General features: G+C 35.9%; 1 protein-coding gene across 3 annotated transcripts in view; it reads right to left on the bottom strand.

The window, feature by feature from the left end:
* The window catches only part of LOC126484906 (protein SCAI), a 104333-nt gene extending 89290 nt beyond the window's left edge, over positions 1-15043 (bottom strand). For 2 of the 3 annotated variants that reach the window (XM_050108509.1, XM_050108525.1), the window contains exons 1-6: positions 14505-15043; positions 13874-13969; positions 13710-13796; positions 13523-13621; positions 13334-13430; positions 2827-2984 (exon numbers count right to left, since the gene is read on the bottom strand). In XM_050108509.1, the coding sequence (XP_049964466.1) occupies positions 2827-2984; positions 13334-13430; positions 13523-13621; positions 13710-13796; positions 13874-13969; positions 14505-14635 (668 nt within the window). In that variant the 5' untranslated portion in view covers positions 14636-15043. Of the gene's footprint in view, positions 1-2826; positions 2985-13333; positions 13449-13522; positions 13622-13709; positions 13797-13873; positions 13970-14504 lie in introns of all 3 variants that reach the window. The other variant, XM_050108517.1, reaches the window with a different exon arrangement.
* Between the last annotated feature and the right edge of the window lie 2716 nt (positions 15044-17759).

Below are 17759 nucleotides of genomic sequence, written 5' to 3'. Positions count from 1 at the left end.
TCCCTTCTTCTGGTCAAGTTGTGCCACAAACTTCTCTTCTCCCCAATTCTATTCAATACTTCCTCATTAGTTATGTGATCTACCCATCTAATTTTCAGCATTCTTCTGTAGCACCACATTTCGAAAGCTTCTATTCTCTTCTTGTCCAAACTATTTATCGTCCATGTTTCACTTCCATACATGGCTACACTCCATACGAATACTTTCAGAAATGACTTCCTGACACTTAAATCAATACTGGATGTTAACAAATTTCTCTTCTTCAGAAACGCTTTCCTTGCCATTGCTAGCCTACATTTTATATCCTCTCTACTTCGACCATCATCAGTTATTTTGCTCCCCAAATAGCAAAACTCCTTTACTACTTTAAGTGCCTCATTTCCTAATCTAATTCCCTCAGCATCACCCGACTTAATTAGACTACATTCCATTATCCTTGTTTTGCTTTTATTGATGTTCATCTTATATCCTCCTTTCAAGACACTGTCCATTCCATTCAACTGCTCTTCCAAGTCCTTTGCTGTCTCTGACAGAATTACAATGTCATCGGCGAACCTCAAAGTTTTTATTTCCTCTCCATGAATTTTAATACCTACTCCGAATTTTTCTTTTGTTTCCTTTACTGCTTGCTCAATATACAGATTGAACAACATCGGGGAGAGGCTACAACCCTGTCTTACTCCCTTCCCAACCACTGCTTCCCTTTCATGTCCCTCGACTCTTATAACTGCCATCTGGTTTCTGTACAAATTGTAAATAGCCTTTCGCTCCCTGTATTTTACCCCTGCCACCTTTAGAATTTGAAAGAGAGTATTCCAGTCAACATTGTCAAAAGCTTTCTCTAGTCTACAAATGCTAGAAACGTAGGTTTGCCTTTCCTTAATCTTTCTTCTAAGATAAGTCGTAAGGTCAGTATTGCCTCACGTGTTCCAGTGTTTCTACGGAATCCAAACTGGTCTTCCCCGAGGTTGGCTTCTACTAGTTTTTCCATTCGTCTGTAAAGAATTCGTGTTAGTATTTTGCAGCTGTGACTTATTAAGCTGATAGTTCGGTAATTTTCACATCTGTCAACACCTGATTTCTTTGGGATTGGAATTATTATATTCTTCTTGAAGTCTAAGGGTATTTCGCCTGTTTCATACATCTTGCTCACCAGATGGTACAGTTTTGTCAGGACTGGCTCTCCCACGGCCGTCAGTAGTTCCAATGGAATATTGTCTACTCCGGGGGCCTTGTTTCGACTCAGGTCTTTCAGTTCTCTGTCAAACTCTTCACGCAGTATCATATCTCCCATTTCATCTTCATCTACATCCTCTTCCATTTCCATAATATTGTCCTCAAGTACATCTCCCTTGTATAGACCCTCTATATACTCCTTCCACCTTTCTGCTTTCCCTTCTTTGCTTAGAACTGGGTTTCCATCTGAGCTCTTGATATTCATACAAGTCGTTCTCTTATCTCCAAAGGTCTCTTTAATTTTCCTGTAGGCGGTATCTATCTTACCCCTAGTGAGATAGGCCTCTACATCCTTACATTTGTCCTCTAGCCATCCCTGCTTAGCCATTTTGCACTTCCTGTCGATCTCATTTTTGAGACGTTTGTATTCCTTTTTGCCTGTTTCACTTACTGCATTTTTATATTTTCTCCTTTCATCAATTAAATTCAGTATTTCTTCTGTTACCCAAGGATTTCTACTAGCCCTCGTCTTTTTACCTACTTGATCCTCTGCTGCCTTCACTACTTCATCCCTCAAAGCTACCCATTCTTCTTCTACTGTATTTATTTCCCCCATTCCTGTCAATTGCTCCCTTATGCTCTCCATGAATCTCTGTACAACCTCTGGTTCTTTTAGTTTATCCAGGTCCCATCTCCTTAAATTCCCACCTTTTTGCAGTTTCTTCAGTTTTAATCTACAGGTCATAACCAATAGATTGTGGTCAGAGTCCACATCTGCCCCTGGAAATGTCTTACAATTTAAAACCTGGTTCCTAAATCTCTGTCTTACCATTATATAATCTATCTGATACCTTTTAGTATCTCCAGGGTTCTTCCATGTATACAACCTTCTTTCATGATTCTTAAACCAAGTGTTAGTTATGATTATGTTGTGCTCTGTGCAAAATTCTACAAGGCGGCTTCCTCTTTCATTTCTGTCCCCCAATCCATATTCACCTACTATGTTTCCTTCTCTCCCTTTTCCTACACTCGAATTCCAGTCACCCATGACTATTAAATTTTCATCTCCCTTCACAAGGCAGATATCTATCCAGACCATTACACAGGAATTCCAAACGATATCAGAATTCTCTGCAAGTACTATGACAGTTAGGTGGGAGGTGAGAAAACTTGGATTTAATTGTCGAGTGGTTGCTCATAAGCCACACATCATGCCACTAAATGCCACACGATGCCTTGCTTGGTGTAAGGAGCGTAAACATTGGATGATTGAATACAAGGAAAGCATTGTGTGGAGTGACAAATCACGGTACACAATGTGGCGATCCGAAAGCAGGGTGTGGGTATGGCGAATGCCCGAACAAAAATGTTTGAATTTTTAAGAAAGCAGCAGACTAGTAATCCTACATATTGGGGCTATATGCTAATAATAAAATCAGAATAAATTATTTGGAAAAGATCTTAGAAAGAGATTTTACATTACATTAAATGTGTGTGGACCAAATCAGTAATTAATGTTTATTTTAATAATACATAATGTTCTAAAAGGTACAACTAATTTATCCTCCTTTATAACTAGGCCTATCTACACAAATAACTAATTACTTAAGGTTTGTAATATATCAATAGATATCCTTTTACTTTTCATACCTGTGGGAAAGCACAATGGTATTTGAATCTGCATGCAAAACACTGACAACACCATCAGCTTTAATAAATGACTTTATTTCTTCTAAGACAAGAGACCACTCTAACTGATCATCAGGTTCGTAGGTGCTTGTATAATCTATAATTTGTTTGTCTAATTCCTGCAGAAAGAAAAAAAACATACATTACTTTATTGAATAAGGTGTGAAAGTGCTACACATGTAATTCAGTAATCAATGGTCTGTTGCAGTTAAAATCTTTTTCTCAGCGCATCTTATAACTATGAACAGAACAGAACATCCACTCAATGTGATGTGATAGGCTAAGTCATGAAATTAGAAAACAACATAAAACATATGCCAGATAAAATGAACAAAATATGGCAAATACCTTCTGTTGTGAAATTAGATCATCCATGTTCCTGTAAAAAGTTTCGGTATAAATCAAACAACATAAATTCCCAAATTTCATGCAACCCCTTCTCCTCAAAGACACCTATTAAAATTCATAACAGTTACAATGACGGAATGAAATGTGAAAACGAGAACGTAAATATGTCATATATCGTTTGCATGTTACAAATACAGATGTGCTTTCAGACATGCAAATTTGAATGACAAAACAGCATATGGCAGAGATCAGATTACTAGTCACTGGCCTTTTTCTATATAAATTTACTTGGTTGGGAAAATGGATCAGATGGAACAACAAAGCAAGTATGTACTAGATGTGATGAGCAACTGAAATATATTTTTGGGAAATTTGTAGTGTAACAGGACATTTTGGATCAATGTTCTGCTGTACGAAGAATTGCCGTATCAGCTAAAGATGTTCGCAAAGTTTAAGTAAAGTAGCAAGGTCAAATATCAACACACCTACTGTGTGCACCATATCTGCTCCTACAGGCTGGGCAAACGAGGAAAGAAGTAGGCATAGTGCGTAGAAGACAGCAGAATGCTGTCTATGGACCCATAAGATGCACTCAGAATAAACGGGATTATGGAATCTCTTAGGAGAAAAACCAATTATGTTTTTTGATTTTAACATAGGAAACCTTCTGCATTACTGTTAGATCAGCGGTGCTCTTCTTTGAGTTCTCATAAAGAAGAAGCTAATTTACGTCATGTTAACGGAGTGAACTGGAAATGCCTTTATGCAATAAACATTTGGAAATGGACGGTTGAAATTGAAGATGTGTGTTCAGTCATCATTTGATAATTTGGTATAAGTCATTAGTCGGAAAGCTTTAGCAATTTCTTGCAGCGGAGAAGACACTTTGGAGAAGTCCACACAGGTGTGGCACAGCACAGTTGGTCCACAAAGTTCTGCATGGCAACCAGAATTACATACAAGTCAGATTCATCAAAATAGAAGTAATCCTCTAACAGAATATTGTGATGCATTGTGTATGATGCAAGTGAACTAGTACCAAGTGATACAAAAGCAAACTTAACCAACTAACACAACCAAAACACAAATGGATATATTATTTATTTTTTTGTCATATATGACAACCATGTCCTTGAGGAAAAATTGCAAAAGAAGAGCATTAACGACAGAATTTGCCAAATAAACAAAGAGCATGTATACCAAGAAGATAGAGTTGCTATGGGCAACAAACAACAAGTGATGCAGAACTAAGCAGTTAAATGCGAATTTAAATTGAAAATTGCTTGCCAATATCAGCAACACTACAGTGTCATCCGACACGAAAAAGATCAATGACTAAGAAGAATTTTGATGGAGAGACACAGAAATCGTGGGTGCTGCGGCATGCTACAGATGCATCTCAATACAACAACCTGGGGCAATCTTTGACTGCTGGCGGCACATAGCCACCTAGTTGCATCCTATGAGCACCAACGGCACACCACCATCAGCTGGCAGAAGCAGCCACCATTCGATGAGATACTAAATGCAGTGAATTTTGTCATACTGTATGTGTTCAACAGAAATGAATGAAATATTTAAGTCACTAAAGCAACAATTAGCCGATAATAATAACCAGTTAATGGAAAGCATTAATCAAAAATTAGAAGAAACTAGTACTCACATAACAACAGATTTAAATGATATATTGAAAGAATATAATGACAATAATAAAAAACTGTTTGCCACTTTAAACCCTAAATTTGACACTTCAAGCTCAAATTTCGAAATGTTATCTTCAACCTTACTATCTTTGACCTTACAGAGTTCAGAGGAAAAATACTACAACAGAAGAAATTGCATGTTAAGTTTCATGCAAAACAAGATATCATGTAAAAAACTATTACTAGTAAGGTAACTAAAGCAATAAAAGAGGACTTCACAGTTCTAATAACAGGGCAGGCAACAAAGTTAACAGATATTGACACAAATGTTAACAGTTTCACAGAAAACATACCTGATACAGTACATCAAGTAGTCCTGTTGTCTCTGCTATACTCCATGTCTTCCATGTTAAAATATTTCCATCTGGAAAGGCTTCAAGGCCACCATAGTCTGCATGGTTGCCCCATACGACAGCAAGAGTAAGCCATGTACTACCTCCGAAAACTGCTTGTACATCACATGTGAAGTTCAAATGGAGTCCACGAAACACATTTGGACCTCCAATTAACTGTTGTTTATTAAACTGTCCAGCCAAATCAATGTCAATAGCTTTCAAACTGCGATACACAGGAAAGCTGTGCCGCCAGTGACGACGCCATGCACGTCGCCGAGGCATTGCTGTGGCACGTTAACACGTTAACAGCAATGCCTCGGCGACGTGCATGGCGTCGTCGCTGGTGGCGCAGCTTTCCTGTGTATTGCAGTTTGAAAGCTATTGACATTGATTTGGCTGGACAGTTTAATAAACAACAGTTAATTGGAGGTCCAAATGTGTTTCGTGGACTCCATTTGAACTTCACATGTGATGTACAAGCAGTTTTCGGAGGTAGTACATGGCTTACTCTTGCTGTCGTATGGGGCAACCATGCAGACTATGGTGGCCTTGAAGCCTTTCCAGATGGAAATATTTTAACATGGAAGACATGGAGTATAGCAGAGACAACAGGACTTTTGGCTAAGCAGCCTTATGGTACAGTTGTTCCTAGTATGCCATTTACTTTGAGTAGCCGAAGGAAGAAGAAATTGAATGCCGATGAGTATATTTTCTTATGGTGCAAGATTGGTAATGGAAATTGTAAAACAAAGATCAATGGTGATTGTATGTTGTATTACAGACAATAAAGATTGTCCTACCCGAGAACCATCCTTATCTATCCCGTGAGATTTTTTTTTTTAAAAAGACTAAAAATAATGTTCACTTATAAGCTGGTCTTTAGGCCACTCTTGGGCCTCGCTTCAACCAATATTTTCGTAATGGTAGAGATGAGTTCGACGAAGTACAACTTGAAATTTCCATTATGAATATATGGGTAGACTCTTTAGAGCATAACAAGCTCTTAAATAATGAAGATATATTTAAATCTTTAGAAACCAAACTTCATAATTTTGTAGAAGATACTATCAGTTTATAGAATAGCTCCACCACCTTTGAGGGTAATACTACAGATTGCCAAGAAGAATTACAAAAACTTTGGAGTGCAATTACAGACACTCACAATAGCTTACAAACCGAGTAAATTGGAAATTGTGTAAGTTTACCTGTGGCGATGGTAGAAGATTTGGAATTGAGCAATAGCTTAAATAGGGCAAAACAGTTCCCCAACTATAAGCTGGAGGCGGAAGTTCACCCAATCTATTTCTTAAAAGTATTTAACAGATCATTACCCAGTAAGTGGAGTGATCACAAGAAGACAGATTTTGCATTAGGATATTCATCTGGAGATGTCACAGAATGGGGTAATGCTCATTCTGAAGATTTAAACCATGGGAGGAGTTAAAGAAGTTTAAGAGGAAATACTGATCTACAGTGCCCAAGACAAGCTAACATTACAGCTTTTAGATACGAAGTATTAAAATAGTTCGTGGGACACTTACAAGAAGTATACTGAATGGCATTTAACTAAAGCAAAGTATTTACATGATGTATTGGACGAAACTCACTTAGTTAAAGTGTTGATACACAGGCTACCACAGTATATCAGAAAAGAAAAAGAAATGTGGTGTAGAGGGTGGTCAAACGTAGGAGACCTAGTATCCTTTGTTGAAGGACTAGACACAATAAACATAGAGAAGAACAAAACACAGTAAGACTAGGAGAGAAACAGTAATAACAGAAATGGGACACCTTTTCAAAGTTCAGGTAAATTTAATAAAAATAGGAAAATAATTACTGTAGGTTACATGGTAACAATACAAGCAAATTAAAATCAAATGAAAATAACAAAATTAAATCTCAAGTGTTTGTACCTCAAAGTAACCTGACTTGCATCATGTGTGGAGGTTATAAATACTAACGAAGATGTGATGCAAAGTAACAATCCAGTGATTATCCAGAAAAATGGAGAGAATCCTGGGTCCAGGGCCAAGATGTGACTGAACACTATGCAGGTCATGTGTAGAAAAATACATAGTTTCAGCTAACAAATATCTGCCATGAAATGGGTATCATAGGAGGAACTCCATAATGATGAGAAAATGTTTAAACCTAGAGTATATGGAGTTTTGTGTGGCAATAATCTAGAGATATATGTAGATTCTGGTAGCAAAATTTCTTTAATATCTGAAGAGTTGTTTACAGCATGCAAAATGAAGGAAATATTACCAATATTAGTTAAGTTCTATCAGACCAAACTGCTGAGGTCATTGTTCCCTAACTGTAGTGTATGTAGTCAGAATAGCCGGATATAAAGGTAAGGTAATTAAACTAGAAACAAGAATCCCAATGCAAACTGGACCTCTTTCTTTCACCCAAACTTTATTAGTAGTGCCTAACACAAATATGCAAGTATTGCTACATTTAGATTGGTTACTGAAACATCATGTAATACTTGATTTTTTCCAATAGAACTTTAAGATATAGAAATCTTTCATTCAAATAAAATACAGATACTAACTAGTGCTAACATATCAGTGGAACAAAATAATGAAGAAGTTCAGGATCAATCCAGACAAGATATTTGCATAAAAGTGTTCCAATCAAATTTATTGACAGATATGTAGAAACAAGAGCTGTATGGCCCAGTTGTGTTTGCAAGACCAACACACAACAAAGCTTAGTATTAGTGCCTATAACAATCCTCTGTCAGTAGTAAAGAAAAACTACTGGCAGTGTCCATCTTGTTCTAAATGCAAGGACTTCAATAGATAAATTTGCAAAGATGAGTATTTTATCTTGATCGATTCAACATCTGGTTACAGGCAAAAAAATTAAGTGAGGAATCTAAACAATACACCACATTTTTAAACAATTGAAGAGTGTATCAATTTCAAGTGCTCCCATTCGGAAAGAATATTTCAGTATCCGTTTTTATAAGAGCACTAGATCAAGCATTAGGGAGAGTTGCTTTAGGGACTCCTAGTATGAGTTGATAATATCCTTTTGATTTCAGCCAGTTGGAAAGAATACTGTAAGCTTTTGATTAAAACCCTAAACAAGTTTAGAGAAACGGTTATCACTATCAGAATACTTAAGTCACATTTTGATAGAGAAGAGTTGAAGTATCTAGGACGTCTTGTACAAGTGAACGACAGTAAACCTGACGCTGAAAGAATTAGAGCAATCAAGGAGTGTCCAGAACTACGAAACATGAAACAGTTATGTTGATTTCTCATGACACAAAGGACATGGATAAATGACACAATTTGGTCCAGTCACATTTTTGAGAGGAGTTAGGGCAACATCAATAAAATAATGTATGACTCACTATGACTATTGATGCACGTCAAAAATACTTGTATGAGAGAAATACGAATGAAAATAGTTATTGATACTACAGGGCAAGGATAATGAGTAGGACAAAGATTACACAGAGAGACCAGAAAGAAGGTGCTGAAATCATAACTGAGTAAAATTAGTAACAATTCCCTTCATTCCTGGCCAATAAAGCTGTTAAGGATGCTGACCAATACTGACTGCGAAAAGTAAGGTAGACAATTGAATCTCCTTGATTTTTTGTGGAAATGTTTAAATGTCTGATAGCAATCTTACATCCAAAGAATATCTTAAATCACTTCATCCATTATAAATAAATAATAAAATGAATATTTCACTTACACATACCACCTGCATTCAGCACTGCAAGCAATTGGTAGCTATAAACCATCTGTATTCCCTGAAAATTGTTCCTAAAATATATGCCTGGATGACCTATAGCTCAGAACTGTAAACACCTAAACACAGTTATCAATTACTTTTCTAAATGTATAATTCGTGCAAAGAACAGTTTTGTAAACAAGTCCAAATATAAAGAAGGAAAGAAGTCCGGTTCCATCTCAAGTCAGAAAGGGTATGGCAGGTGACTAAATTTTCTTTTTATTTATTTGTTTTTGTAAAATTTTAAGTTCAAAGCCTAAAATAAAGAAGAGTTTCACACCCACAGTTTCAGGCAATGGAAAGACCAGGATTGAATAACAATATGAAAAGGATAAACTGCCTCCTCTATGTTTGAAGATGTTTACAAATTACACTTTATCAGCTTTTTATTCAACAGTTTCATAACTGACAAACAGGTGGTGCTGAAACTTCTTTTGAAATGGTTTTCATATTTGTCAACAATACTTTCAATATTCTTGTTTGTTGCAGACAATGCTCAGTCAGTCATATTTTTTAGCTTTATTTGTGTTAATTACAAAATGGAGACATGTAGTGTTGGTTTGTAAAATAATGATGCTGCATGTGATACCAACAACAGAAACTGTAAGATGTGGGTATGCATCCAATGCTCTGGCAAGGACATTGCACAAGAATCCATTGAGCAGAAATTGGAGGTAGATATGAAACATGGTGATGATATCAACAGCTTCTGTAAGTCGATGCATACCACAGAACCACCATAATCACACTCCAGCTGCCTATGAGTGAATTCTGTGAAAATCCAGCCGAGATGGCTGATGACCTGCAGCAGTATACCATTACATACCAAAAGTATAATCTCCATCTCCATACCTACAATATGGCAAGGAAAATTTGGTCCATTCTGAAATCCTAGTTTTGTAGTTTCTTGATACAACATGAGGTACAGGGCCATCAATGGGATAATTCTCAGTCAACCTTGCATTCATTCATAGTACACTACAAATACAACAGTTTTGTAAAATCACTGAGCATATGCTGCATATCTGATCACATGCAGCACAATGCCACAGCTGTGCATATTTTCCTGAGACATTCTGTCAACAATATCAAACTGCAGCTAGCAGATGGGTGGATTAAAAAAATTATATAGTTCACTGATGGTGCTGCATAAGTGTACAAAATTAAGAACTTCACAAACCTAACTTATCATCAAGAAGATTTTGGGATTGCTGCAGAACGGCACTTTTTTGCTTCATGCTATGGGAAGAGCCCCTGAGACGGTACTGGTGGAAATGTAAAATGCTTTGCCAGAAGAGCCAGCTGTAAGCTACATCACCATCCAATTACATTTTGACACCTGAAGAATACAAAACATAATCACATCCTTTGCTTCTTCTCAGGAGATCAAATCTTACAAAGATTTTTTGGAACACAGGTACAGCAAAGTTACAGCAGTGCAAGGAACACCTTGCATATTGTGAAAATGCTTCGTTGGTACAACTGCAGGTGGGGCAGTATGTGACTTTCAGATATGACGAAAATTAGTACAAAGGACAGACTTCCCAGATATTACACGAACTTAAAAGACATTGTGATTAACTGCATGTCTCCTGGGGAATCACAATTCCTTTAATGGACTAATAGGAAAGATGCAATTTGGGTTCCCTTCTCCAATTTATATTAAGTAATACGGAAGTCCCATCATTACAAAGCCATGGTACACAGTTGTATAAACTCAACAATAAATACTACGAAAAGATATGATCTCTTACCTCTAAGTGAACTTATTTTGTTTTTGTATCAAGATATCAACTAAAACAATGTTACATGCAAGGTGAAAGAGTTTTTAAAACAGTTTCCTTCTTTATATTTGAATTTGTTTATGAAAGTATTCTTTGTAGAATTTTGATATCTCTCTGTATTCTGGCATGTCTGTAAAAAACTTACAGTCTCTCACTACTGCTTGCATCTTGTTATCTTTTTAATTTACACTACTAACAGAATAAGGATATACCTTCACATTTGTGCATCCAAGCTGCCTTTTGCAATCCTTTACACTGAAAAGATATTTAACAGTGAAATACAACATATACATTAAAAATGGGTTAATAGCTGTTTTCAGGTCTCATATGTTTATAATCCTGACCTACAGGACAACCACATATATTTTAGGAACAATTTTTCAAGGAATACACACGATTTTTAATTACCAGTTCCCTGTAGTACTAAGTTGGATGGTATGTGCAAGTGGCATTTCCATTTTACTCTTTTCCAATGGATAAAGCAAGCTAGGATATTCTTCTTTGGGTCTAAGATTGCTATCAGATATGTAAACATTTCAGCAAAAAAGCAAGTTGAGACTGATTTGTCTATGTAACCCTAGCCCCCTCCCCTCTCCTAGGACTTCAAAGGCTGTCAAATTTGATTTTTTTCAGATGGAGTCATCTTTTAGTGAAGGTACGAACTATTAATTTCAATGCCACATGCTTTTCATTACTACTATTATTAAATACTATGACTAAAGAGTTACAGTGCATAAGCTGAGGTCTGGACTGTTTCCTTGTACATGGTTACAGTTTTATTAAAAAAAAAAAGGATAATAATAATTTGAAGCGCACCCTGAAAAAAGTGCATGTTTCATAGACAATCTGAATGATGTATCCTACTTTTTATACATTATATCACCCTTAGTGGCCTATGCACTTGATGCAAAAAAAACTGAGGTCCGTATGTCAACTCACTACTATGTAGTAGTTCTCTGAAAGTAAGGAAATTGGTGCCAGATTCATGACTGGGTACACACCCTTGAACCTTCAAATCTGAATTTCTCAAAAAGGTTAGAGTTAGGACAGTGCTATTTGGCAGTTTTACTTTTAGGATATGTAGTTATCCATGTACCAAATATGACTGAATTCTGAAATGATCACCTTAGGAACCACTAAAATGTCTAATAGTTTATATGGAATGCTCCTTTACGTTATTTGTCACAACTTTTCATGTAACTTAGCACTACTGTAGAGAGTGATTCACACTATAAGACAACAAGAAGACTTTCCATAATCAGCAGATAGCCTTTCTTAATTACTGTCTGTGAACTAAAGTAACCAACTTAAAATTGACGTAAATACTACTGTATTTGCATGTGTGTTTCAGCTGTAGATGTTGGTTGTATGTTTTGTTTATGGTAAGTCATTGCTTACTGTTACTGGTAGCTTAGATTGTGAGGTTTATTAGAGGAGGTGGAGGAGATTAATGTTTAACATTCCATTGGCAATGAGATCATTAGAAATGGAGAAGAGGCTCTGATTGGGGAATTATGGGGAAGGAAATCGGCTATGACCTGTCAAAGGAACCATCCCAGCATTTGCCTGAAGCGATTTAGGGAAATCACAGAAGACCTAAATCAGGATGGTCAGAAATGGGTTTGAACCGTTGTCCTCCCGAATACGAGTAAAGCGAGCCACCTTGCTCAGTAAGTTTATTAGGCCCTTATCCATCGTTTTGAACTGCATTGTAAACTAAACCTATAAAGTATATGGATTTTTATGAGTTAGCAGTGACAGAATGTAGTGTACCTCAAAGTCTAATCTAGGTTGAAAGGTGATAGTCTAGTTGTGAACTGGTAAGGGGTACGAATGTCTATGGAAATCTTCATTTTACTTTAAATATAAATTGTGCTTACCATAGTTACATTTATAGTACAGATGAAAACCATTACTTTCCCGTCTTTGGCCTGATATTCTTAATAATTCTGAACATATTAATTTTATTCTGCTAAATGTTTTGATTGTTAGTGATGTCAAGAGTTGTTTGTTTGTGAAGCCTTTTATTTCCGCAACGATACGTATACAGTTGGCCTAAAGTTACAGTATTGCATTGGTAACAAATCCTCTACCATGACAACCAAAACAAGTTACCAATAAGTAGGCCACATAGCCTACAAAGAGCAGGTCTATGAGAGAAAGCTACATTAGCTGCCAATAGTAAATCTAAAGCTACAGGGGATAGAGTTCAAAGTATCTGCATTTGAACCCTAGAAACTTACTGACACATATGCTTGTTAGTATACACTACAGGCAAATGAAACAAACACACTAGTGAAATTTATCAGCTGAATAATGGAAATGAACATGGAACCTTTCAGAGGATCATGTACAGCTACTTAAAATTCAATACCCTTCATTTATATCATATAACTAAGTTTTCTTTAATGTGAATGGTGTAACAACAGCGATTAGGTTATACTAGTAAGCACTATTAAATTCAAATTACTGACTACTACATTTCAATGAGTTCTGTATACAACTACAATCTGAATTCTAAGGAGTCTAAAACACTCACCATTACCAAATCTCTCACTAATTTCATCTTTTTGAGCAAGAGACAAACCACAATAAATCGTGCATAATACCTTAGCTTCTTTACCATCAAATCAGACCTGCAACATAGCACATCACTTACAATAATAAAAAATAAATAATTGTTTTACTCCAGATCATTCATGAGCATGCAAAAATACTTGGTAACTACCTATCTTCCTTAGAAGCTCTTGAGTAATAAGCTCTACCTCGTATTGCTGCATAAAATGAATATGCTTCATTCAAGTAATTTGTTTCACTTGTACGTAAACTGTTGACAAAGAAATATGCTTTAGAAAAAAAGCAACAAATTCAGCTCTGGACATTGTTTATACAAAAAGAGCAGAACAATCACTTACTAATAATGATAATATAATTGTCCTATTTTGGAAGCAATTTCCCCTATTTGCCATCTTTTTAAACCATATTTTGTATCTAGAATTTGCCTGCGAAAAAGACCATACAATATTAGGATTTACGCATAAAGTAAAACATGAAAAGTCAAGAACTTCACATATTATACCTATGCTGTTGTTGGAATTTCCACAGCTTTGTATAAATGTCAAATGTTCTTCCAAAGTATGCCTGCCATTGTTTATGACCATACTGGGGCAAATCTCTGAAAAACACAAAAACTGAGATGGTCATCTGTTTCTAATTATAATACCACAATATGTACCAGAGGAAAGTGTTAGCAAAATGCATATCAAACTAAGTACCACCATGCACAATGGAAACATTTGTCAATTTAATAGTTTTCAAATTAATTTAAAGCAATAAAAATGTGGACATTAACCACACAGATCATTTAACCTGTCCCACAAAATAATACTAAATTTTCATGGGCTGTATACTTTCAGAAATAATTAATCTGCAACATACTGTTTACTTAACAAAGCTTCTGACATGTGCACATGACAAAGAAGGCACAGTGCAGTTGTAAATGGAGCAGTTGCAGGCTCTAGGGGTGTGAGACAATACTTGGGATTGATTTGTCGTCTGATGACTTAAATTCCACATGTAGTATTCTCAAGTATGCAAAACTTTCAAATGTATAGAAATTTGAGTGTACTGTGAATGAAACAATTAGGTGTGTAGAACTATACTTAACATATATTAGCTGTGTACAAGTTATTAAAATGTTCGTACTTTACCTAAGGCCGTTAAACAGTTGTTTGGATTTTTCTAATAAATGACAAAATTCTATTACTATCTTCTTTTCGTGGTCATCCAACCCTGCCATAACGACCATCTCTCTCTCCCTATTGCTGACTGCCGACGACATAGGGTGGTTTTGGGCATCAGCGTTGCCAAAACATGCAAATCGACTATGTGCTCTGGCGTCAACGACTATTCTGTGCTGCCTGTCATATGTCGAATTTAATTCAACGTGCAGCTTAAACTCATAAAATCTAATTCACGGCATCAATATGGAACAGTTACTTGAGAAGCTATATGAGGAAACAGAAACATTGCTCATTGCTTTGCAGTATCATATTCTGATGTCGAAAAAGTAACCGTAACCATCCATAGTGCTATAGTGGACGAAATGTATACACAATGAATCTTCTGAATGTATAGTCTGTGTGTTTATTTATGTCACAATGCAAATATTGACATCACTTTAACTTTACAGACTACCGGCGACAGGATCGTTTGGGGGAAATGTCTGTAGCGATAATTTACCGCGAGATGTCACTTGAGTACTCTGACATAAGGTTGTATTCAAAGATGTTCAATAAAGTGTACGGATATTAAATTCTTTGCATCATCGCCAGATAACATACACCCAAGGATCATATGCGCAACAGTTTTGAGGCAATTCAACAAATACAGAGCTGTAATACGGAGTTAAATATATGCAGGGAATGGGATATCACATAAAGATTTTAATGAAGGATGTCATGTAGGAAGCTAGACGATTCATCAGTAAACAATCAACTTGCCAACGCAAAATGATAAAGAAACAGTACCGTAGGGCTTATTGGCACATACAGATCTGAACAATACCTTTTTCCAATCATCGAATATGAAACAACGTAACTGCAAAGTATGTAAGATTTCAGTAAATTACGCTATCTCCTCAATTTCAACGTCAACAACTTCATATATTACTTATTATAATGCAATTTATTGAATTTATGGAATTGCCTACAACTGGTATCGATATTATCTTCCTGACTGACAGGATAATGAATCTAGAGAAAATTTTTATGATTATAGTAAAGTTAAAATAAAAATCTAAAATGAGACTGCATATTATCCATCACATTATTGTTGGTTATTTTGTTTATTTTGATTATTTCTGAATGATTCACCATACCATTTCTCAGCATCAGAGGAAGTGTTTGTAAATGGAACTAGCCAATTACTGCAGAACAATGTGCAGCTGATGTACAGTAGAATAAAAATTGGAAGAAAAGTAGTAACTGTCTTAAAGGTCTCCACTGGCAAATTTGGATTCTTTGTTGTGCTGTCTGTCAGACAGAGGGAATCAAACTATTGTTTGAGGGGATTTCAATGTAGATTTTCTGAAAGAGTCTGATAGAAAGCATGAGATTGAAGTATTACTTGTTTCGTTCAATTTGACAGTATTTACAGATTTTCCTACTTGGTAGTAGAGAAACACAGCACACTGACAGATAATGTTTATAGACAAACACAATCATAAAATTCATTGTGGGCTACTGTTTTAAAATGCTTTCATTAAGTCTATATTTGTTTTATTGTTTTCATCTATCCACTAGGCCAAAAGCTTTGATCAGCCTTATATGCTGGGATGAAGAATGGAATAGAATTAAATTGAACTGAATAGAACACAACATTTATTCGCCTTTAGATACATTTACATTCAGTCTGTGTTATCATATACAGTTTATGTGCATCTATGGTTACAACAGTTCAATATATTTGAACGCCTACTTGTCTAATTAAGCTACAATTATGTTACCAAGAAGGGACTTTCCAAAGCTACTACATTAGTAATGATCATTGTCACATATGTTGATTATTGTTTGCAAATCTAATGCAGTGTACCACAATGCATCAATGTAACACTTTAACACATTGTGGATGGAATCCAAGTTGGACCTGGGAAATGAGAGATAGTCAAGGCAACAACATGTGAGTGTTTCAGCAGTTCTTGGAACAAGCAGACTTAGTGGGTGACATTTTGCCAAAAACGTACCACTTACTGAGAAAAAGTCAGAGCTAACATATGTCTGAAAAATACGTTCCAATGCCAATATGTCAGAAGGGACAAACTTAGCAACAACAAAAAAAGTCCTTGTGGTACCGAAATTGTGTACCCCTTTGTATGACTGAGCATTTCGAAACACGCCACACTCAGGCAAACTAAGTATTAAAGTGGTGTGTACAAGTTTCTTCAGAATAAATATGATTCAATTATACATTTTGTATATCAGCTAATTTTAAAATTTTATAATAAGACTTTAGGAGTAGATAAATCAGGTTTCTCCATTTCGAATGAAACATCACGCAAACTCATCACATTAACAGTTTCAAAATTATGATTTTCCAAAATTGTGTTAAAACAACAGTCTATCTGCCTCATTCAGGGTGACTGAGACCAGTCTCATATGTGTTAGTACCTTTGTGAAATATTAAATTCATAATTTTGTTTTGTCCTGATTCAAAACTCCATGTCAGCTATCATGCAGGATTCAAATTTCTTCACTGCATAAAATGGATTGCTGTTTATCAGTTTTGTTATTGTGTTTCTGAACTCATTCAGAGACACAGAGTGACCATTTTTAGTTACTTTGTTAAAATACATGAAGCCAAGAAATTCATAACTGTAGGAGTGGAGCTTTGCTAGTGTGCCTGTGGCTTGTCAATTGCATGCCTATTTCATCTGCTATGATAGTGTATTGATAAGCTAAGATCAAAGTTATTCATTTTTTCTTTAGTATATACTATGCAGCTACAAATATAAAAGTGGGGACAGTCATTATATTCATTTACTTGGTGCCCATATGATCCTCAGAAAGGGCCTAAGAATGAAGCCTTGCAGCACACCTGTTGTAAGAGGTACAGAACCTATATTTTTGTTGTTTGCATATGCTAAATGTCTCCGATTGCCTAGGTATGACTGCAATAGAAGGGAGGCATTGTACCCAATTCCATTCTATTGTCACTTTCTTGATAGGATGTTGTGTGACACTGCATCAAAAGATTTCCTTTGATCCAGCAGTGTTGCACATGTTACTTATTTATTCTCAAAGGAGTTATGTAATTCTGTTGTGATGGTGTAAAGCGTATTCGCAGTAGATGGAGTAAATGTAAAGCTGTAATGTGTAGGACACATTAGGTTATTATTTTCAAAATACTGGTTAATCTTCTGGGGCATGCGGTACTGTGTTAGTGCTTCTGAAGTACAACATTCACCT

The sequence above is a fragment of the Schistocerca serialis genome, chromosome 1 (genome assembly GCF_023864345.2).
Source record: "Schistocerca serialis cubense isolate TAMUIC-IGC-003099 chromosome 1, iqSchSeri2.2, whole genome shotgun sequence".
NCBI classification, from domain to species: domain Eukaryota; kingdom Metazoa; phylum Arthropoda; class Insecta; order Orthoptera; family Acrididae; genus Schistocerca; species Schistocerca serialis.
The sequence above is the reverse complement of the archived record's forward strand: the minus strand, read 5'-3'. Positions and strand labels throughout refer to the sequence as shown.